This window comes from Oreochromis niloticus, linkage group LG14, assembly GCF_001858045.2.
Source record: "Oreochromis niloticus isolate F11D_XX linkage group LG14, O_niloticus_UMD_NMBU, whole genome shotgun sequence".
NCBI lineage: Eukaryota > Metazoa > Chordata > Actinopteri > Cichliformes > Cichlidae > Oreochromis > Oreochromis niloticus.
Window position 1 is genome coordinate 310575 of NC_031979.2, and position 22514 is coordinate 333088.

The window sequence follows — 22514 nt, forward strand, 5'->3', positions numbered from 1 at the left end:
ATAAGCTCAACATAACCTGCTAACCTATTCACTGCTCTGTAGTACACCCCAGCTGAGCCTTGATGGAAAGAACAGAGTGACACCAAATGTGGAAGCTGTAATAAAACATGTTTACTGCACAGGTGTTGTGACATCACGCTCACTCCAGCCAAACACAAAGAAGTGCTGGCGTGGAAGCTGCATGCAAAGACTGTATGTGTGTACTGTATATAAGTGCATGTTCCAAGATTATAATGTAATATCATAAAGCTTTGATTTGACTGTCATATTAAGTCTTATTTTACTGATTTAAGAACAGTCCTGGAATTTTCACAAATTGATCAAAATAAACATGATTTATTTTAAAGCATTTTTGTTTCTTTGAAATGTGCAGATTGCAGCAGAAACTGATTCACATACAAAGTATAACATGACCCCATAGAGACGCAGTCGTGTCCTGTTCCTGCCTCGAAGGTTAAAATACCTCTGAGGCAGGAACATGATGGAAGTTTGGAGCTCATAATTTCACACCCAGTCAGCTGGACATGCACAGGCAGGGTTAGCATCACTGGTTTGGTTGAATTTAAGATTTAGCCGGTCTGACCTTTATTAAACCTTCAAGCAGAGCATTAATAAACCTTTATATAAGGGTATGAGATCATATAAGCTGTCTGTTCCTACAGCAGAGGCCACTGCTCTCTGTATAGCCGCAGCATTGCAGGGACATCCTGGTCACAATGAGACTAAAACAGGAAGTGGGGCATGGAAATGGATTTTCCAAACAGGGGTTAGTGTGTGCTGCTGCTGATGGGTGTAAGAGAAAAGGCAGCATGCGCACACTGGAAGTAAACATGTTTAAGAGATCAGCCACACAAAGGACACAAACGACAAAGAATGAACGAGAGCTTAGACAGCTGTATTCTATAAGACTTGATCAAGTCATGGCTGTGTTGTTAAAACGTGTTTGTAGCTTAAATTTAGCCCACAGTTACTCAGGAACAGCCCAATCAATGAAAAGAAAGACAAAGCTTGAATCAATGAACACAAACACTTTTGAATCAATGAAATATTGTCAAAATGATATTTACAGAGAACACACTGATTTCTTTTGTTAAACACGCAGCCAGGACCAGCGTTTCGGTCTTCCTGAGCGTCCCGGCCCACAGTCATATTCACTTGCTCCAGAGCAGGGCGACAGCTTTGCATATGCCCACGTCGTTGTAGTTGAAGTAACAAAGACCAGTGAAGGTGATCGTGGACAGGAGGAAGAGAGCTGCGTTGGCCATCTTGATCTTTGTGTCCCCGTGAACGTAGTCTGTCAACACCTGCCCGAGACCCCTGCAACAACACAGGCAGAGGAAAAGATGAGCAGGCCTCCCTTTGCTTCAGCTGGGTGACACTGAAGCGCTTTAAATGACTGCACAGCACAGCACACGTGGAAAATGTGCAACCAGTGTTTCTAAATTTGACTCTGACATTAATGCAACTAATGCCCCATAAACATGTGCTGACATTTCCACGCGCAACAGATGTTGTGTTTTTCTTAACATCTGAATGAACTCTGTCCACACATGATGACAGCCAGGAGCCTCAGCCATCACGTCTATGACAAAGACCTCGCTCTGCAGCCTGACACACTAATATAGTAAATTCCTGCTGGGACTAAAATGCTGCTGCAGTTGCTCAATTTATCCAAAACTTATTTTTTTTAAAGGGATTTGAGGTCCAGATTCTAAAATATGATTTCTGAGCTGCAAAATCTTCATCCAGCAACAGTCACAGTAACATCTCGCCTTACGTTTGAGCCATTCAGACTCTAATTAACCAAGCTAACCAAGCATAAGAGTCTCCAATTTGCATAAAATAACTTACAGTTGTGTTCAAAATAATAACAGTGTTTTAAAACGTGAGTAAAACTCAAAATCCGTTTAATATTTTTATTCCTGTTCATTGGGAACACTGCACATTAATTTTTCATTAAAACATGAAGAAAAAAGTATCAATATTTCAGTTACATTACAGAAAATGAAGGAAAACTTGATATTGGGCTTCTCAAAAAATAGCAGTGTCTGCATTTTTCATTACAAACTCAAATATGTACTCAATAAACTGAAAAAACGTTAAGATTTAGCAGTCCTGTGAATCACTAAACTAACATTTAGTTGTCTAAACACTGCTTTTGAGAACTGCTTCCCATCTGTGCTGCATGGAGTCCACCAACTTCTGGCAGCTGTAAACAGGTATGCCAGCACAGGATGATTTGACAACCTTCCACAATTCCTCTGGATTTCTTGATTTTGCCTCAGAAACAGCATTTTTGATGTCACCCCACAAGTTTTCTATTGGATTAAGGTCCAGCAATTGGGCTGGCCACTCCATAACCTTAATTTTGTTGGTGTGGAAACAAGATGCTGCTTGCTGACTGGTGTGTTTGGGGTCGTTGTCTTTTTGAAACACCCATTTCAAGGGCATCTCCTCTTCAGCATAAGGCAGCATGACCTCTTCAAGTATTTTGATATAAGCAAATTGATCCATGATCCCTAGTATGCGATAAATAGGCCCGACACCTTAATAAGAGAAACAGCCCCATATCATGATACTTGCACCACCATGCTTCACGGTCTTCAGAGTCGACTGTGGCTTGAATTCAGTGTTTGGGGGTCGTCTGACAAACCGTCTGCGCCCCTTGGACCCAAAAAGAACAATCTTACTTTCATCAGTCCACAAAATGTTTCTCCATTTCTCTTTAAGCCAGTCGATATGTTCTTTAGCAAATTGTATCCTCTTCAGCAGATGTTTTTTTTGTTTGTTTTTTTTTAACAGTGGGGCTTTGCGGAGGCTTCTTGCCGATAGATTAGCCTCACACAAGCGTCTTCTAATTGTCACAGCACTCACAGGTAACTTCAGACCGTCTGTGATCTCCCTGGAGCTGATCATTGGCTGAGTCTTTGCTATCTGGCCATTGTTCGATCCATTCAAATGGTAGTCTTCTGTTGTCTTCCACATCTCTCTGGTTTGGCTTTTCATTTTAAAGCATTGGAGATCATTTTAGCTGAGCAGCCTATCATTTTCTGCACTTCTTTATATGTTTTCCCCTCTCCTATCAGCGTTTTGATTAAAGCATGCTGTTCTTCTGAACAATGTCTGGCACGACCCATGTTTCTCAGGTTTTCATAGAGAAATGCATGTACAACATGTGCTGTTTCTTCACATAATGAATGACCTCACTGATTGGACTCCACACTGCTATCATTTTGAACACGCCCATTTCATTTCATTCTTCAATTACACAGACTCAGGTGCAGTCATATCATGAATGTTGGGTCTGTTGGTTTCTCGGACTCTGCTACACTGACTGGTAAATTATTTGCCATGTAATAATAAGATTTATACCAAAAACACTGATTGAGCTGGTTAGTCATGTTGGACTGCTTTTGTTTTGAACACATCTGTATATTTTCTGTTTAATATTTATGTGACCTCCAGGGTGAGTAATCATTTAAATGTACATTTATAAAAATCTGCATGAAGGTCAATAAACATAGAAACATTGTTAATGTCAATAATACACAATCACTGTTTCTTTCTCTTAGTCATAAATGCAGCCTGCACAGTAGTCCTGGTATTGTGACAGACTGACGAGAGCTTATATAGCTTTCAGGAAGTGAAAGCTCTAAAACAGAACAGCTTAGCGTCACTGTTTAAATAAAACACGTGTCAGGAATATTTTATCTGAGGTTTGCGAATATTTGCGAACATTTTAGAAACAAGTGAAACCAGGGATCAGCTGACTGCTAGTCTTACCAGTGTCCGTGAAGGGTCAGGGCAGCAGCCAGAGAGTAATCGATGACAGGACCAGGGTTGAAATAAGCGACAGGGCCCATGGCCAGCAGCAGCACGCTCAGCATTCGCTCTGCCGTCCAGTGCAGAGAGGCCGCTTTGGAGTTGGAGCTCGCTGTGAAGCAAGACAAACTGCAGAGCATCAGAAGGCTGAACAATGTGAAGCTCTGAGCAGAACTGACATACAGACTTCAATCTGACTCAGTCACATGTATCTCAAATTCTACACATTCCACTGGAAAGACCGGGTCTCCTGAAATCTATATTAAGTTTGTCTACTTCACTGAGCCGCTTGTGTCTTTGCCATTGAAGTCACTGAACATCTTTCTGTGATTTTTTTTTAATTTTTTTGGTGTAATTTTGTATCCAATGTTGCACAAATTGTAGATAACAAGTATGTTCAGTGATCCATCAGCGTCATTGGCAACCTGTGAACTTGGCACCAATCTGAGTGTCTGAGGGTGACGATGTCTGCAGCTCTGATCTCACGTTAACAGGTTCAGTTTGTTTAAGCTGCACAAACCAGACGTGGAGCTGTGACACTGTCCTTGTATGGACAACCAAGTAAATGCAGTTTTAAATGATGATTTTATTGTTAAAAATAATAAAGTCATCATTAATGACTCTGCTTTAGCTGAACTCAGAAATCAGGAAGAGGGCATATTGATCTTATCTCTCTCAGCAGGACAGGAAAACTGATTCTTTCTTCACTATAACCTGATAGGACAAAGATTGGAAACCTTTCTATTATAATAATATAAGCTGGAAATCCACATTGTTACAGCAGCACAGTGGACAGGGCAGAAATAAATAGAGTATGAAGCTACGGATTATGATGGAGGTGACACATCCTATCAGGTGTAATTAAACCGATGTAGAATTTAAGGGCGATACAATTTAAACAGCTGAAATTGTGATATATTGGCCAAGATTTTATTTTCTTTATTTGGCTTTGCACTTATTAAGTGCCTTTGTTGAAAGACTCACGGGTGGTGTTACACAGCTTTACAAACTAAAGTTCATGTGAAATTGATCAGATATAAGGACTGGAGTGAAAAAGGAGCCAGTCCAAAGAAAAACTCTGACAGAAAGAAGAAGGACTATTACTCACTAAAACAAGAAAGCTAAATCATATTCTGGCTCAATATGAACTTATTTTTCATATTTGAGCAAAAACAGAAAGAAGGCGACTTCATTCTGGACCCACATAATGGGTAAACCACACGACCACCAAACAGGCCAAAGTGTCACCACCTGTGTTCATGTGGAAAAAAAACACCGTGTGTACACGTGAGGGCGAAACCATCAAGATCCAAAACAGGAACCAAAGCGATCCTGCTCCACTTCAGACACCTGTACCTGCTGAGCGGTTGCCATATTTGTGGGCCTGGCCACGCCCCACTGGACCACGTGACCACAATCACATCAGGGTTGTTCCAGGCTCAGTGATGACTGCGTGTGGCACTAAACACAATCGGCCTGCAATGAGCTGATGTGTGTTTCCTTGGTTTATGACTATAAATAAATAGATTACAGAGCGATCCCGTCTTACATGCTTTACTGCTCAAAAACGCACCAACAGTGTATTCTGTGCACAGCTGTAGCTCCTCCTTTCGCCCTCGGGGTGTAACGCTTCTGCTTCTCTCTCACCCTCCATAAAGATTATAGTTAATGCAAAACATGTCTGAACTAGCCATTTTCTGCTTTTGGAAAGTTAACCCAGCTCCTCAGATACCAGGACTGCCCCACTGGACCTCCACTGGTGCTGAAATGTAATGTGTGTGTCACACACGGTTCACACATGCTACAGTTACGTTGAGTCAAAAGTAGAACATGTGCAGCTTACTTGTTGATTTAAGCGTGTCAGAGCTGATAACTGCCAGAGGTTTCTGAGGTTGTGGTATTTAAATATTCTACGTGTAGCTCTCGTTCTGTACAACACCTGCACACAGGGCGCTACGCTTTCTCGTGCCTACGTCTGCTCGTCAACACTGACCCTGCAGATTCTGTGACGAATGAATCCTCGCTGTCAGCAGGTAGGGCTGCTCCTGGTGTTTGTGGGGTACAGCCAGCGGCCTGACCAGCAACGTGCTTTGGTAGAACAGAGCTGAGGAGAGAAAACAAAAAGTCACGAACAGATCTGGGACCTGGTGCTTTACTTTTCCTTTCCTCATAATGTTGTGTATATTTTGTGTGTTCAGTTTCCAAGTTTAAAAAAGGTACTTTCTGGAATTGCACAATGCAGAATTTCACCACAAGGGGACGGTGTCTCGCCAGGCAGTGTGTTGACATGTTTCAAGTGTATGACGTCGCTCCTTTAACCTAATTATTTTTAAACTCCCATCTTTTCCAAGAAGCTTTGCCTTTACTCAAACTTCCACTGCAAATAATAAAGTGTTCTTCCTGACTTGGCTGTATTATTAATACTGACTGTGAGTTTATTCTCTATGGTCTGATTAAAAATGTGTGTTAGGTTGATTATCTCTTTGTTGTCATGCTTTGTGGCAAGAAGTCTTATACTGTTGGAAAACCTGTTTGTTTCCTGAATGGTGCTACATTTGTAAACAAAATGCATTTGTGGGTCATGGTCATGAAAAACTTGCCTAATCTTCTCTGCTAATTCCAAACAGCTTATTCTGCTGCTCTATGTGACTGGAGATCGGCTGTTTGCAGTCTGTTCTTGATGGTCTGGGTAGAGAGCCAACAGGCATATCGTCCTGCAAACCTTGACTGTAAATCTTTCACAGACTGCCTATGGTTTCTAAGTACTGACGGCGTGAGGAAACTCTTTTTGTGGTGTCGTCTTCTTAGGACACCCCCGTGACATGGAGCATGGCCTTCAATGGTTCCAGGACTCACTGCAGATAACACTGCATCTTAGTTTTACAAACATCAGCATAAAAATTGCCCTATGGCATGGACCCTATCCAGAACAGTTAAACGTGGCATGCTTGGAGCAGACACCAACTACACCAGCAGTGTCCATGCTCGCAAGTGCTGCTAATCAGGCACCAATCAGGCACCTGTTGGTCATTGCAAGGGTTCCGGAAGCTCAAAACAAGAGACAATAGAAGAAGAATATGAGAAGACATGGCAAGTTTTCAAGGGCACAATCTACATACTCAACTCTGCTGCTCAACACAAAAAATGTATTTTCTTTACAAATGTGGCACCATTAAAGGTGAAATCACTGGCCTTCCAACACCTTCATTGCCAAGAAGCATTGTTACAAAGAAATAATGATCCAAACCAAATTTCCTTACTTTTTAATGCCAAATGTATTTTTTTAAACAGAGTTATTTACAATAAGTAAATAAGTTTCCAACGTTGCTTTCATTAACCACTCTTTGTTGCAGTGCTTCCTACATGTACTCCATTTCAATACTGTACATTCTCCCAGAACACGACGAGTGTTAAACTGCGATACATCACACACAATTAAGTTAAAAGAATTCGTGGTGTCTTTACTCTCAGAGACTATCCCCAACAAGCCCCATAAGAGCATTGGAGCATTTCCCTTTGTGCACAGCAGCACTGTATTAATGATCTGTTATGTCACGTCAGTCTGAACTGAAAAATATAAATAAATAAATGAGGAGCTGAAAGAAAGCTTTGTGTTTTTAATTAAGTTAAAAATAAATGCTTTTTTCCCTGGCACAAACGGGGAAGACAGCAACAACATGAACAGACAAAAGAAGATATTGGCGTAGGTCTGGAGGTTTTAAAATAGGTGCTTCTGTATTAGCGCACAATCAAAATCAAGCATTTTAAGATCTGTTTCACAATGAACACTAGCGGGATTTAACCAGATTTAGAGTAAGCGTAATTATAAATATAACACACTGTATATAATTCTTTATAACAACATTTATATTTTCTTGTATTTGTTATAAACATATGAAGGGTATGTAATTGTGCGATTACAGCTGGAAATCATCCACACAAACAGCCAAACGAGAGCAGCCTTACCCTAGCCTACCCTAGCCTAGCACAAACTTTACTGTGCTCTTCAAAATGTCTTAAAAAAAAAAAAAAAAGAGGCCTGTCATTGACTACAAATCTTACAATTCAGGTCTTTTGCCTCCTTTTTCCTTCAAAGTAATAATCCTCCAACTTCTGAATAATCTTCGGTGGACAGTCTCGAGCGACAACGCCGCGGTCCGACAGTGATGTCATCATCCTAGCAAACCGCCCTTTGGCACTTACTCATTACACCTTATGAGAGGATTAGCTCCTAGCTGGCGCTGGCCACTGATAGGTGACAATAAAGCGGCTAATACTGACACCAGAATGCTTCAGTCAAACCGTGAACTTGAAAACTGTAGTCTGCAGCTGGCGTGATTTGTTCGTGTACAGCTAACACTCGACTTCACTTCCATCAAATCGGCCTGCTGTCGAACTGCGGCACTCAAGTAAGCACACATACTTAGAACAGTCACAAACCCCGGAGAGAAGCAGCGCTACTTACGTTTAATTCCTCTGCGGCACACAGAACTCAACCTGATGACGGCCGCCATGATGAACAACCAACCAAGGTCACGACAGTAACCCGGATGTAATCCTGTCGTCGTGGCGCCTCAAAGATTGTGGATGTTCGAGATGATCACCTAATTATTATTGTATTTTAAATAAAATACAATAATTAATAATAGTATTATATGGTGCGCTATGTTGACTAAAAAAATATTATAACATATTTGTTTCATTCCTATTAAGTGTCTGTTTTTAGAAGGTGGTCAACAATGGCTGAACAAAACTACACAAGAAATAAATTAATCTAAAATAATAAGTTTTATATATATTATGGTTTTGTATGTTTACAAATATTTTTTTTTATTAAGCCGTATATGTTGTGTTTTCTTTTTCTTTTTAAACTATGGACATAAAGTCTGACAATAAAGATCGATTGATCGAATGGCAGCAAGTGATATAAAAACTGTATGGGAAGCAATAAATCACTAATATCTGCTCTATTATTGGTTGATTGATTTACGGACTGTTTTACTCTTCCATACTCATGGAACATCATTTGGACGCACACAATCAGAACTATTTAGTTACTTATCAGGTAAAGAAGACCTAAATGTGTTTTTACTGTATTGGCTCCACCAGTATAATTCATTCATACACACGTTCATAACTAAAAGGTACATAAACAGCACCAGTGTTTTGTTTGTTATTATTTTATTTTCTGTACTTTAAACTTCTTTATGTGAAAATAAAATGTGAATTCTCTGTAATCCTTTTTTAAGCCATTCCTGCTATAAAATACGTCTTTACAGCTGGATGTGAAACGTGTCTCTAAGCTAATAACCGTACCTGTCAGTGTTTGGGGGCTTTGCTGCTCAACATGAAACATCTTTGCACGCGTCATTTGTTGCGTCGCATTTAGCGCGTCAAACTACGCAAACAGGAAGCGCCGCCGCCTGCAGGGCACCGTGTGATCAGTGCTGTTTCCCAAACCGCGCCGGTGGAAGCAAAGGTCACTTCTGTGCTTGAGCAGTGCTCGGAGCTCCTGTGCAGCCGTCGGTCAGAAGACATGGACGGCTTTGATAACTTGAGCGCGTCGGAGAAGGCAGAGGCGACGGAGCTGCAGCGCATGATCGCCGTCGAGCAGCAGAAAGCGCAGTTCCAGGCTCAGGTCTGTAAGAGGACGGTGGTTGACTGTCCTCCGCCGTGATGTAGTTCAGTGTATGATGTGATCTGACGTCTTACACGTGCTTAGTTGACCATGAATGTCTCTGTACAAGAGACCAGTTTGTATTAGAACTGGACATCACACAGCTGGAAGAACATCTGCTTCTTGCCCAGCTGTTGCCGCGCGTGAAGAACATAGAGTTCCATATATCCTCTAGATCAGCGGTCCCCAACCCCCGGACCGGTACCGGTCCGTGAGTCGTTTGGTACCGGGCCGCGAGAGTTGAGGCTCAGGTGTGAAATGTATGTTTTTCAGGGTTTTTATCGGTTTTCAGCGTTATTTTGTTATCGTTTTTATCGTTAACTCGGTTTTCCTGGGTCTTTTCACGTGTGTTATGAATAAATCTTGTTTTTTTCGGTACCGGTACTAGTTTTATTTTGTTATATTTATCCGCGACACCTTAAAGGCCGGTCCGTGAAAATATTGTCGGGGATAAAACGGTCCGTGGCGCAAAAAAGGTTGGGGACCGCTGCTCTAGATCCCCATCCTGAGTTTTGTTAACTGTGGATTGAAAGCTCGGTGTAATCCAGTCAGTACTGTGTGTGGTTGTATTGGAGATTATATAACACACTCCTTCTGGTTGTCATCTATATAGGTTCCCCCAGTTCTGCAAGCTGTTCATTCTCGTTTACGTGCCCCACCCTCCCTCCCTCCTTTTTCTCAATTCTTTAACTTCTTCATTTCTATTTAGTACACGGGGATCTGCCAGGCCCGGGAGCCGTCGCCAGTCCCCTTCGAGGCCTTCCCCAAACCGCAGCTCAATTCATGTCAAAGCCATTCACCTTTATCTATTAAAAGGCTGTCAAACCTAAAATGAGGACGTGGGCCCAGCTAGTGAATTGCAGCTTTAAAGATGATCATTAATCGTTTTTCTGTCTTTTGGTAGAGCTGGGATAATTGGTGGATGTCCAAAATAAGGAGGAGGAAAGGAGTTAGCTGAATCACTAAACAGCAGATGTATAAGAAAATAAGATTGATGTGGCTGTGGGACAAATTTATTATGGGGTGCTTCATAGGGTGCCGTGTTCTATAAGTGATATACACGACCCAGTCAGTTCACTGAAGGAATTAGTAACCATCGTTGTGCCAAGAGCAGTGCACTTTAGTTGCTCCATAGACTAGCATCCAGTGTGCCAACTACACACTGGCCCTGGTAACCTTTCCCCCTCTCATTCTAAATAAACATTCATAGAAACAGCTATCACAACCATAACAGGCAGAAGACGCGCGTTTTTAACAGTATGCACATCATTTCTGTGTGAATGATTTAAATAGCTTCCTGTACACAGAGAAACTCCCACATAAGGCACACAGAAACATGCTGTCATGCAGTCCGGCATGAATCAGTTACATGTGTTCAGTAATCAGATTTCAGTCTTTTCTTTTTTAATAAACATTAACTGGCATCAGCCGTGATGTTTGACATTATATAAATAAAACTGAGCTGAGTTGGTTCCCGTCTGTTTCATGTGGATTGCAGGTGCACAGTTTCACCGACGTCTGCTGGGATAAATGTGTGGACACTCCAGGCTCAAAGCTGGACTACAGGACAGAGACGTGCCTGGTGAGCTGCGTGGAGCGATTCATTGACACCACCCTCAGCATCACCAACCGCTTCACACAGATGGTGCAGAAAGGCACTCAGTGATAACGCACCGCAGTGGGACTGTATTATGTTTTTTCTTTTTATTCCTAACTTGATGGGAGATGACACGAAGAAGACTTTGTGTACGTGGGTATAACAGCCGGAGTTTGAGAGATGATGGGGAACTCTTATAGGGGGGAGGGGTGTAGTCTCATGAGTAAACTGGAGGAAGGAAGGGAGCGGGAATCTCTGCAAGCCTGGAGAAGTCTGGTATTAATAAATCTTAAATGTTTCACCTGAAGACTCAAATGTTGCCTGATTTTTATTATTTGTTTTTCCTTTCATCCATCTGAAACTTCAGGATTCTTATTTACTTTTTAAAACAACATCTATACAGGGCTCGCAAAATTTCAAAATCTCTGGTAGCCCTTCGGGCAGGCACTCTTCAGTTTTTGGTAGCCCAAAATAAATTTAAGTAGCCCGAATAAAAAAGAGAGCAATTTTTTAATGTTTTGTTTCCTTTACAATATTATACATTAAAGTATAACATTGTAACGGAAACAAAAATTAATCAGAAAATTGTTAAATACAAATCACAACAACTGTATAAAAATTACAATCATCAACTCAAATACTTGTTTCTAACTGAACAGAAATTTCTATGAACTTGTAAGAACTGTGTGAATCAGTCTGTGTCAGATCCTGAATCTGAAATTTCCACTGAAGTCAAGGGTAAGAGGGAAGTGGAACCAAGATCGAGGACATTTGCTTTTTGAAGTTTGCAAAACTGCTAAATTTGGCCAATGGTAGTTCACTCTTTGCAACATAGTACGCTTTTGAAAGATTTTTCAGGACTTCTGCTTGTGCTTGGTTTATTTTTAGTATGTTTTTTGCAATTGCTGTTTGTTCTGGGAAAGATATTGCAGACTGGGTGTTACGGCCCTAGCTGGGCCTCCTGAAACTGCCCTTGTGTGGGCGTGGTGTTTTTCCCCGCCTCCTCCTCTCTTGCCACTCCTACCCCCTCTGTTTCTCTCACTCTCCTCTCTCCCCAGGACACAGCTGCTTTTGATTAGCCTCGTTTGCAGTATAATGCATTTCTTGCGTTTCTCATGGGTTCTGATGGGGTCTTTCTTAAAATTACTGGTCCCAGTTACAAAGGCGCTTGTCGACTCAAATGAAATGAAACTCACGACACACCTGGCAGAACATCATGTTATTTAGCTCGTCATATTCCAGCCACAGAAATTCTTTTGTCCATGAAACCAAAAAAGCTGAGCTTTCTTTTTGCCTCAGTCTGATTTGTCATAACTTTTCCGTTTTGTGGTCGGCTTTTATTTGGCTGCCCCTTCTTCACCCTGACCTGTCTTATTTGGCTCAGCAGAACTAAAATTCCAGCGTAAATCCTGCTGCTTTTACACACGCACTCACATAACGGTCAGTGATTCTCTGCACAATCAACCTCTCACATGTTTAAGCTTGCTGTGGGAGATTTCACTTGTCACGTTTGAATAGTAGCTAATGAGTGATAAGACGATGTCAGAGGAATTGGTGCGCAATTAATCGTCACTCACCAATCAGTGCTGCCGCTCTCTACACACCGTTCACGCGATCGCAAAGTGAAAGCAAAAAACAAGCACAAATTCAAACGCGATTTCAATATGTCACATATTGACAGTGGCTCATCGATGCCAATGACATAATTACTCAGCTACATTTGCGAAAGAAAATGCAAAAGCATTGACACATATTTTTCCTTCCTATGATAGCCTGACGGGCAGGGCTGAGATAGATTTTGGTAGCCCGACTGGAAAAATCGCTAGCCCCGGGACGTCGGGCTAGCGATTTTGCGAGCCCTGCTATAGAGCTGAAAGCAAAGGTTGGACAGCTCCTCGCTTGGCACCTTCTGCTTTCTCTTGATCTTCCATCCATCCATCCATCTTCATCCGCTTTATCCGAGGCCGGGTCGCGGGGGCAGCAGCCTAAGCAGAGAAGCCCAGACCTCCCTCTCCCCAGCCACCTCCTCCAGCTTATCCGGGGGAACACCAAGGCGTTCCCAGGCCAGCCGAGAGCTATAATCTCTCCAGCGTGTGCTGGGTCTGCCCCGGGGCCTCCTCCCGGTGGGACATGCCCGGAACACCTCACCCAGGAGGCGCCCAGGAGGCATCCTTGTCAGATGCCCGAACCATCTCAACTGGCTCCTTTCGATGTGGAGGAGCAGCGGCTCTACTCTGAGCCCCTCCCGGATGGCCGAACTTTTCACCCTATCTCTAAGGGAGAGGCCAGCCACCCTTCGGAGGAAGCTCATTTCTGCCGCTTGTATCCGCGATCTCGTTCTTTCGGTCACTACCCACAGCTCGTGGCCATAGGTGAGGGTAGGGACGTAGATCGACCGGTAAATTGAGAGCTTCGCTTTTACACTCAGCTCCTCTCTTGATCTTCTCCATCATTATGTTCTGATCAATAGTAGACATGGAAAATGATACAGAAATATAACTGTTATTTTGTCAGTGCATAGCACAGAGGATTCTGATTCCACTCAGCCTGTAGACTGCTTTAAATACTCGATTTCAGGACATTTCTCTACTCTTAGAGTTTTATGTCAAAAAGAAGATATCAATAATAAGGTCATTTCAACACTCCAAAGCTCCACTCAGGTGAAAATCAAATCTCTTTATAAGGGACAGCCATTAAAAGGAAGGTGGACTTAGAGGAGCAGTGTGGAGTTAGGAAGAATTCAAAGACAGGGTTTACTTTAAACCTTTTTTTTTTCCAAACAACAGCTGCGTAAATGTAATGGAGTTGTTCACTTAAAATCTAGCACCAAAAATGCAATGTTTGCATTAATTATATGTTGTGTGACCTGCAGCTCCATGCACATGTTAAAAAGCTAACTGCAGAGAGCTCATCACAGTAATGTGCCTGCAAACAGGCAGATGTTTTTGTACCACTGCCAGGAACTAGTCTGTTAGTGTTCCACCACATTAAATATGAACCTGTCGTTTTTTCATGGATGCTTACATCATTTTACTTCGAGTCATACGCTGACAGGGAAAATCCAGAGATTTACTTTGTGGTTCAACATACGTGCAAAATGAAGTCACTGAAGTACCACGTAGCTAAAATTAAATAAAACATAAATGAAATGAATCACAGCTCGGGCTCTGTCAATTGTTCATCCACTTTTCCTGCAAACAAGTTTCAACGTCATGTAACATAGAATCTCACAAATATAAAGATTTCTGCACTTAATCCAACTGAAACTTGGTATTTAGACACAGGACGAACTTTAAGAGCGAAGCCCTGCAAATCTGATAAAAGTGCCTGTAACAGACAAACCTTTTGTCTATCAATTAATAGATGTACATCAACAATACATTCATAACAGAAAATATACATCACACTGGAGTGACTTATACTACTACTACTACTACTGCCTGTTATCCCTCTCAGGGTACGGGCCGCCAAAGGTAGATCTCCAGAGGCTTTTTCGGTTCCCTTGGGGGTTGGAGGAGCCGACAGGGCTGAGCTGGAACTGTGTTCATGATATCAGACAAACCCTAAAGGAGTGAACATGGAAAAAATGTTTGCTGCACGAAACACTACAGTGTAAGACTGTTAACATTTTTAGCTGCCCTGAGTGCAGACTTGATGGACGTTTCGATCCATCCGTGAGGTGTGGCCGTGTGCTCCCCTGCAAAGTGTACCCGTCCCTCACTCTGGAACAGTTCTCTGGCATAGTGCCCCTGCTGGTAAGGTGTGAACAGGACAAAGGCTCCCAGACTATAAGGATCCAAGCCCCACTTCTTCACCAGCCCCCCTGTCCACAGAGGCCTGATATACTCTCCGTGGATCTTCACCAAGTCCTCCAGGACCACAGCCATCAGCTCCCCATCATTCATGCCCTGGAAGAGGGCGGAGTCATCAGAGCAGGTGTAGGATGCCAGCAGTGCACCTGCGGATGTCCTGGGGAAGGTGTGGCTGGGGTAGTAGATGAAGCGAGCGGGCCGGTCTGTGATGCTCTTCCCTCCTCTGATGCCCTCTTTATCCCAGAAGCGCTCCTTGAAACTAAGCACCACCTTGGTGGAGCTGGTGTAATGAACTGAGCGCAGGGCCTCCATCTTGTCCCCAGAGAGAGGGGGCTGGAAGTCAATGAACAGGGTGGCCTTGGCTGTGGCAGTGACCAGGGTGTAGTCCACCGTTAGGTTAGTCAGGGAACCTGAGTTGTGCTGGTCCTGATAGGTGATGGTCACATTTCTACCACCTGTCTGGTTTATGAGCTTGACCTTGGAGTTGAGGAGGATGGTGGCATTTAAGACCTGGTAGAAAGCTCTGGGGAGGTGTTCAAAGCCATCAGTCACCTCAAAGTACCTGAAAGAAATTCAAGAAAACATCCCTTAATACACAATACATCACTAAAGCTGAACTAATCTTTTTTTTTTCTATAAAATTTGAATTATGCCAATCAGCCATAACATTGTGACCATTATGCCCCCCTTTTACTGCCATGGAAGCTCTGACTCATCGAGGCCTGAACTCCACCAGACCCCTAAAGTGTGCTGTGGCATCTGGCACCAAGTTAGCGACAGATCATTTGACTGTAAGTGATGAGGTACGGACAATAGTGTCCATGGTCTGCAACGATGCTCAGGTAGGTGCTACGTGTCAAAGTATCATCCACATGGATGGTAGGACCCAAGGTTTCCCAGCAGAACATCGCCCAAGGCATCACACCGCCTCTGCCGCCGTGCCTTCTACCCACAGTGCATCCTGGTGCAAGGCGTTCCCCGAGTAAGCGACACATACACACCTAATGTAAAACATGACTCATCAGGCCACCTTCTTCCATTGCTCCGTGGTCTAGTTCTGATGCTGATCATTGGTGGTTTTGGTGGTGGGCAGCGGTCAACACGGGCACCCTGACTGGTCTGCAACTACGCAGCAACCAAACTCTGTGTATTCTGACACTTTTCTATCACAGTCAGCTTGAACCTTTTTCAGCTGTTTGATCTTCGTCTGTTGGCTCGGACCACATGTGCCAGTCTTTATTGCCCACGTGCATCAGTGAGTCTTGGCTGTCCAAGCGGTTGCTTGGACATGCTCTGACCCAGCTGTCTCATCGTTAGGCTTGTCCATTCTTCCTGCTTCTAACGCCAACTTTGAGGACAAAATGCTCACTTGCTCCTTAATATATCACACCAACTAATAGGTGCCCTGATGAGGAGAGAATCAGTGTTCTTCACTTCACCTGACAGTGGTCACAATGTTATGCCTGATAGGTGTATACCACGAGTAATATGAAAAAATACACATATAATGACAAAACAAAGGAGAAGTGCCACATGAATCTGTTCCCTCAGCTCTACAAAAAGTTTAAGCCAACTATTTTGTCCTTTTGGAGTATAATTTTAAAATTGTGGCACTAGAAGGTATGTTAAAGTGGATCTCTGTTTCAAAGACCAACCACTCAGGATCAGAAGCACATCTTAGCTGCTGTTCCTCTTCCCTGGCTTCCTAACATCCTACTGTGATATAACAGTTATATGAATATTTCTTACTCGACGTTGTCACTGATGTCTGACTGCATGTACATCATCTCGATCAGTGATGTGTAGAAGAGGCTGTTTTCATTCAGGATGTCCCCAATCATCCTCAGGGCTCCACGACTCAGATTGCCCTCCTTCACCAGATACTCCTGTGAGGACATTCCCCCCCAACAGATTACAGCTGTGATCTGTATGACATCAAGCGTCAAGGTAATTAAACCTTTACCTTCACTGTGTAGGAGTCATATTTATCCAATGTGGCACTACAGCCGATTGCCTTCACATCATCTCTCACCTGTGTGAAAATCACAATATTTACAGGAAAGATTCACATTGACATATGCAACAAAGCAGCTCGTGAACAAACCTTCCACAGCGCCTGGCTGAAGAGCTGAGCGGCCGTTTTCCCCCTCTCCCTATCAGACAAGCTGTAGTTGAGCACGCTGGGGTTGTTTTCAACTGTATAGGTTTTATGTAGCACTCCATTTACCAAGTAGTAGGTGTTGATGTCATCTTGGATGAAGCGGTTCATAGGTATTTGTAATTTGGACGCAAAAGAAAGCAAAATCCTGTGACATAAGCATATTAGACATCCTGTATGAATATATAGGGTATTTTAACCATTTACTTAGAAGATCTTTAGTGTTTTGTTAGACTCTTCCAAGTTACTTAGAGGCTCAGAAATAAGTGTTCTGAAATGTTACAAGTACAGAAAACTCGATGGGCTAGTAGATTTCTTCTGGCATCATTCAGTTCTTACTTCCAACAGGAGATTTTCCTTGATTAAATAAGAGGGTGTCTATTTGCCAAAATGTCACAGTCACACTATGGCATGTGCATCTCTCTACTCACTTATGAAAGCTCGGGATCCTCATGGCCCCCAGTTCTGCGTACCAGCCCTCTCTTCTGTTCCTGAAGGTCTCCACACGTCCTCCGATACGATTACTGGCCTCGATTATGGTCACCTTTGATGTCCAAGGGGACACACAGTGGGGACACACAGTGAGGACACAGTTTGTAAAGCATATGCACTTTTAGTACCAACAGTAATGACTCAGAAACTTACTCCCAGAGAGAGTGTAGTTCAAATAATTTTTCCCTGACTGTAAATTACCTTATGTCCAGCATCTTCTAGAAACTTGGCAGCCGTCAGTCCAGCGATGCCCCCGCCAACGATTGCTACGTGTCGAGGCGTCTTTGCAGCAGGAAGACCTTTCTCCACGATGTCAAGAAGCTCGCTGTAGTCTGTGTCTTGGAGGCACTCAAACAGGGGATCTCCTATTATCCCATTCACAGTGAGCACCAAAACCGCCACTAGAACCAGAGGAACTGATGGTGACAGAAAAGATGTTAACTCAGCCGATGAAGTCTAAGCAAACTGTGGCTCATAAAAAATCCCCCAAGGGATTGCCAAGTAACCACAAAGTTCCAGTTTCCTTTCTTTACCGCTAACTTTATAAATAGAGGAGAAATGTCAAGAAGATACCAGATTTTCCCAGTTAGTGGTTTTTTATGAGAGTGACTTCACAGCAGATTGTTTTGTACTCACAGAGTTTGCACAGTGCCATGTGAGACGTCATCTCGACGATGGAACTCCACAGTCTGGGCTTCTTTTTCACACCGTGAGAGGAAATGGAAACCTAACAGACACAAGCTCTAAGTTAAGTTGGGGAGGCTCAGGCAGAATGGTTACGAATAAAGAAAAGCCTAAGATTGTCTTTTTCTAAATATGCTGGAAACAATATACAACACATTAAATCTCCCAAAAGCACCACCAGCATCTAAATTCAGAGTGAAAGCAGTGCAGCTGTGTTTCACTCACCTCTGTCAAAGGTAGTGTCTCGTAAGTTGTCATGAGCCTATTCATGACTGAGGAGGAATGACCCACAGACCCTCACAGAGCTAACCTATCAACCCTGCGACTCTCCGTATGAAATAAGGCTTTCTGAAAAACCCGGACGCATGGCATGTGTGAAATTGCACACAAGGTCATTTTAATGAGCGACTGTGTAGCTCCCTCAGGTCTTCCAGAAATATTTTCCCACACTGGCTCCAGAGTCAACCACACTGAACAAATCAGATTAGTGAGGTTATACTAGTCATCAGCATACCTCATTTTACTCCATCTTCACTCGTTTTCATATCTGACCTGAAAAGGCTCATTTAGTGGTGTCCAAAAAAATGCCCAAGTCAGACCTAAAGCTGCATTACATTACATTCATAATCCAAGGAGCTTGGAAAGAAAAGCGTCTGGACTTCTTTAAGTTGCTTGAAAAGCAAAAGTGAAGACTACGATGACCTGGATGACTGAGAACCTTCACAGACATTACATTCATAACAACATCTGTACTTTTATTAATTTTACTATAAATGTCTATACGGAAAGGATGCGCAAACACTCACCTCTCAGCTCCTTCTGTGTCCGGGACATAATAGCACACGGAAGGCTTTTATATGATGTGGAAACTGAAAGCAAAGTGACAAGGGTTAAGTTTCATTTTCTGATTTTCATGTCCTCAGTTTTCATTTCTGAAATGAAATACCCGAAGGGAATCTGAAACTCCTGAAAGAATTTTATAAACAAAGGAAATAACCGAGGAAGTATTTAATATCCTGTGGTAATTTAAAGAAAAATGCTTGTATCCAGTGTAAAAGCTGGATTTTACAGCAAGAAAATCAGCAAACGCTTACTGATTTTTATAGCTCAGCTTGTACTCACTGGTTGTAAATTTAACAATATCTACATTGATGTATAGCTGAGCACAGCATTGTTCTAAGTCATGGGTCAGTGTATGGAAAAACTCCAAGGCTGATGAACTAATGAGGCTTTGGGAGTTAAGTCAGCCATGTTAATGTATAATGTGAAAGGCACAGCTCAGCCTGCACCCTGAGAAAAAGCTCAACTCAATAAATCTACTCAATGCATGTTTGGGGGAAAAGTACCACATAAGGCTCAGAGAGTTCTTTCTTTTCATGTTCTTTTGAAGTGAACTAAAATTCAGCTATTGTTGATTTAAAGAAATACTTCAGTTGAACCTGCTCTTCTTGTCTGCTCTCTCTCTTTTTAACATCTTGAAATTGTTTCCAGGTCATGTGAAGGAAAGAGCATTTTAATCAGGAGTGGTGAGGTATTCATCAGCACTTCTTCTGCTCACGAATTAAAACATATTCAAATTGTCTGATTTGTACACATGCAGTAATGTAATTATTTACCAGCGTTATTTTAGCTACTTAAAACAGAACCTAAACTGTAAAAAACAAAAAACCTAAATTGAATAATGTGTATTATTAATATTATTATTTTTACTGTTATTATACAACTTGTAACTGACACTTATTTTCCATTATGTAACTTCCTGTATTTAGATTCTGTGGTCCTGGCAGTGTATTTTAAAGACTGAGAGTAAGTCATTTTAGTCAAAATCTCGGCAGCATTTAATGACTGACAACATGTAATGTTCAGACCACAGACTGTTTCCAGGCTCACTTTAACATGGATTTAACTCAGTTTTCGAGTCCTTTCAGCCTCATCCTGACTCAGACATTCACATCAGCTACAATATCCAACTGTGACAGTCCTTCCGTCAATGTGACCGACCACAGTGAATAAATAAATGACTGATTATCAAAAACTTCATAGAGTACAAATAATTTTATTTAAAATCGTTGTAATATATCCACGGCAGACCTGACCACATTTGACTGCTTTCCAGCATACTTTATTCACGGTTCCTGTTCAGAAACACACACACACACACACACACACACACACGGCTGCAGCTTTTCAGCCGCCAGCCGACCTCATACCTCATACCATCAACACGATCGCACCCAGTACAGATTTTAAGTCGACGGGGCATGATTGCGGATGCCGTGCAAGTGCGTCCGGCATCCCTGCACGGCACCGCAGACCACGCCCCGCCACAATCAGTCACGTAAACATTTTCAGTGAAGCAAACTGGCTGGCAGACTGACAGCATCGCCCCCCATGGAGGCACAGAGTTAGAAAGATGGAGACTTCAGATTTTGTTGTGATCTGATAAATCATGGGTGTGATCGCTGTCTTGGTCCTTATGCATGTTGTGCATGTTGACGAGTGAATGAGTGTAAAAGCGGCCATGTTTACACAAAATAGCAAACTAATATTTAAATGGTATTTCGGGATTTGTAAAAATGCAAATTACAGACTGATTTCCAATGTCTCCATGTGTTTTTTATGTGTAATGTCTTTACTTATATTGGTAAATAGACTTTAGTGAACAGGATTTACAAAGAGGATATAGATCAAATTTAAAAATCACCTCTTCTTTTGTGACTCTGTGTTATTGTACCTACATATAACCAGTCCGGTCCTTTTTGGGCTCTAAAAATATGTTTACAGAACTATTGTTATATTTTTTGCAATTTCAGCTAAAAAAAGGGGGGAAAAAAATACATTTTTAATGCCAACGAATTTTTTAACTGGGTAGATCAAAGATATATAAAAGTCACTTTGCCATAAACTGATTGCGTTGTGACAGGAATGCTGTTTGTGGCTCACGATGACTTGATATCTTTCGTGAGGCATACATTTGAAATATAGTTCACATATTATAGGCCAACAAGTCATTTACAGCAGTTTAAATACGGGCGATCACTTTTTGGCAAATACCGGAAGTCAGTTTTTGGCAGACTATGGCTGTGTCTCAGGCCGTTTATCAATGCCCAAGTACGCGAGTACGTACTCGCGTTCTCGGTGAGTACGTACTCGCCGAGAACGCACAGGAGTACGTACCCGCCGAGAACGCGAGCACGGACTCGTGGGCCGTTTCTCAATTCTCAAGTACGCGAGCACGGACTCGTGATTTGTACAGTCGGAACACCAGCGTACGTGATGATGTCACAGGTCCGGAGTTTTTACTGCCGTCCCCTCCTAATTTAACTGTGAGTAACATGTTATGAAGCTTAACTTTAATCACAGCCAAACCGGTTTACTCAGGAACAAATAAAACACTGAAATAAACCAAACATTAACATTTAGAAGTGAAGTGACTTATATATCATTTTTAACCTCAGTAGTGAAACCTCTATTAATAAAAATAGTGTACATGTACATACGTGTACATACCTTAATAAAAACAAGCAGGTGAGATGTTAGAACGCTTTTATTTCTATTCTAGTGGACATCAATACTATAGACAGCTGCTGGAGTTTCTTTAACCTGAGTAGTGAGAGGACCGCGACCGGGGGGGGGCGACGATGTGCCGGGAGTCCGCTGTTGAGTTTTGGACGAAATGCATTCTGGGATATATAGCTGTCCCAAGTCTACACCGATGCATGCTCGATAAAATGGGCGGATCGAGAACACATCCGGGACTTTTTCGCGTTCTCGGCGTGATGCGTACTTCGAATTGGAACAGTACTTGGTCTCCGACTGATGACGTATCACGAGTACACGAGAACGCAAGTACGCACAAGTACGCATATTGATAAACGCCCTCAATTCAGGGTATGCACGCTTGAAGTACGCACACTACGCGTACTACGTACGGTGCGTACTACAAGTACGGGAAGTGCGGAAGTGAGAGGCTTGTGAAATGGGACGGTCTAGCCTTCGTCGCGCTGTTCAGGTTGCCTAGCAACCATGATACTAACCGCGAGAAATGTTTCATACAGCTTTGTGTGACAGAAATGAAGGAGAAAGAATGTTTTGTTGGTCATTCATTTTTGTCATGACATCACTTTGATTAGTTGAGTATCTGAGGCTGAGACCACAGGACTGTAAAACATGATTGTTGGGCTTCATTTCTGTACTGAACAGTCATTTCAAGATTAGTTAGTAAATAACAATTAGCTAATGTTGTTCATGAGACTAAAATCATCTCACTGT

General features: G+C 42.4%; 3 protein-coding genes across 5 annotated transcripts; 1 reads left to right on the forward strand and 2 right to left on the reverse strand.

Moving 5' to 3' along the window:
- Positions 1-91: 91 nt before the first annotated feature.
- Positions 92-8426, reverse strand: sdhdb (succinate dehydrogenase complex, subunit D, integral membrane protein b). The gene is made up of 4 exons (XM_003457609.5): positions 8288-8426; positions 5816-5926; positions 3784-3934; positions 92-1317 (listed from the first exon to the last, which is right to left on the reverse strand). The coding sequence occupies exons 1-4, from the start codon at positions 8334-8336 to the stop codon at positions 1152-1154; spliced, it is 477 nt and encodes a 158-aa protein (XP_003457657.1). The 5' UTR covers positions 8337-8426; the 3' UTR covers positions 92-1151.
- Positions 8427-9214: 788 nt separating this feature from the next.
- Positions 9215-11403, forward strand: timm8b (translocase of inner mitochondrial membrane 8 homolog B (yeast)). Its single transcript, XM_003457599.5, has 2 exons — positions 9215-9460; positions 10998-11403. Exons 1-2 carry the CDS (start codon positions 9359-9361, stop codon positions 11163-11165), a joined length of 270 nt encoding a protein of 89 aa, XP_003457647.1. The 5' UTR covers positions 9215-9358; the 3' UTR covers positions 11166-11403.
- Positions 11404-14101: 2698 nt separating this feature from the next.
- il4i1 (interleukin 4 induced 1) lies at positions 14102-21771 on the reverse strand. 3 transcript variants are annotated; one of them, XM_003457603.5, is made up of 9 exons: positions 21753-21771; positions 19049-19111; positions 18195-18285; positions 17760-17974; positions 17498-17610; positions 17013-17214; positions 16872-16940; positions 16658-16794; positions 14102-15470 (listed from the first exon to the last, which is right to left on the reverse strand). In XM_003457603.5, the coding sequence occupies exons 3-9, from the start codon at positions 18223-18225 to the stop codon at positions 14702-14704; spliced, it is 1536 nt and encodes a 511-aa protein (XP_003457651.1). In that variant the 5' UTR covers positions 18226-18285; positions 19049-19111; positions 21753-21771; the 3' UTR covers positions 14102-14701. The 3 variants fall into 3 exon arrangements, with proteins under 3 accessions (XP_003457651.1, XP_005462478.1, XP_025753836.1); XM_005462421.4 differs by lacking the exons at positions 19049-19111; positions 21753-21771 and adding an exon at positions 18468-19042; XM_025898051.1 differs by lacking the exons at positions 16872-16940; positions 19049-19111; positions 21753-21771 and adding an exon at positions 18468-19042 and having other exon boundaries at positions 16658-16833.
- Between the last annotated feature and the right edge of the window lie 743 nt (positions 21772-22514).

What these genes read in the sequence shown, in the direction of transcription:
- sdhdb (XM_003457609.5), bottom strand. Translation starts at nt 8,336, where the DNA reads ATGGCGGCCGTCATCAGGTTGAGTTCTGTGTGCCGCAGAGGAATTAAA. An exon ending in TTCGTCACAGAATCTGCAGG is followed by an intron (nt 3,935 to 5,815) that starts GTCAGTGTTGAC and finishes CTTGCTTCACAG; the next exon opens with CGAGCTCCAACTCCAAAGCG. An exon ending in CTGACCCTTCACGGACACTG is followed by an intron (nt 1,318 to 3,783) that starts GTAAGACTAGCA and finishes GTGTTGTTGCAG; the next exon opens with GGGTCTCGGGCAGGTGTTGA.
- timm8b (XM_003457599.5), top strand. Translation starts at nt 9,359, where the DNA reads ATGGACGGCTTTGATAACTTGAGCGCGTCGGAGAAGGCAGAGGCGACG. An exon ending in AAGCGCAGTTCCAGGCTCAG is followed by an intron (nt 9,461 to 10,997) that starts GTCTGTAAGAGG and finishes TGTGGATTGCAG; the next exon opens with GTGCACAGTTTCACCGACGT.
- il4i1 (XM_005462421.4), bottom strand. Translation starts at nt 18,512, where the DNA reads ATGAATAGGCTCATGACAACTTACGAGACACTACCTTTGACAGAG. An exon ending in AGGATCCCGAGCTTTCATAA is followed by an intron (nt 17,215 to 17,497) that starts GTGAGTAGAGAG and finishes CTTATGTCACAG; the next exon opens with GATTTTGCTTTCTTTTGCGT. An exon ending in ATGACTCCTACACAGTGAAG is followed by an intron (nt 16,795 to 16,871) that starts GTAAAGGTTTAA and finishes ATGTCCTCACAG; the next exon opens with GAGTATCTGGTGAAGGAGGG.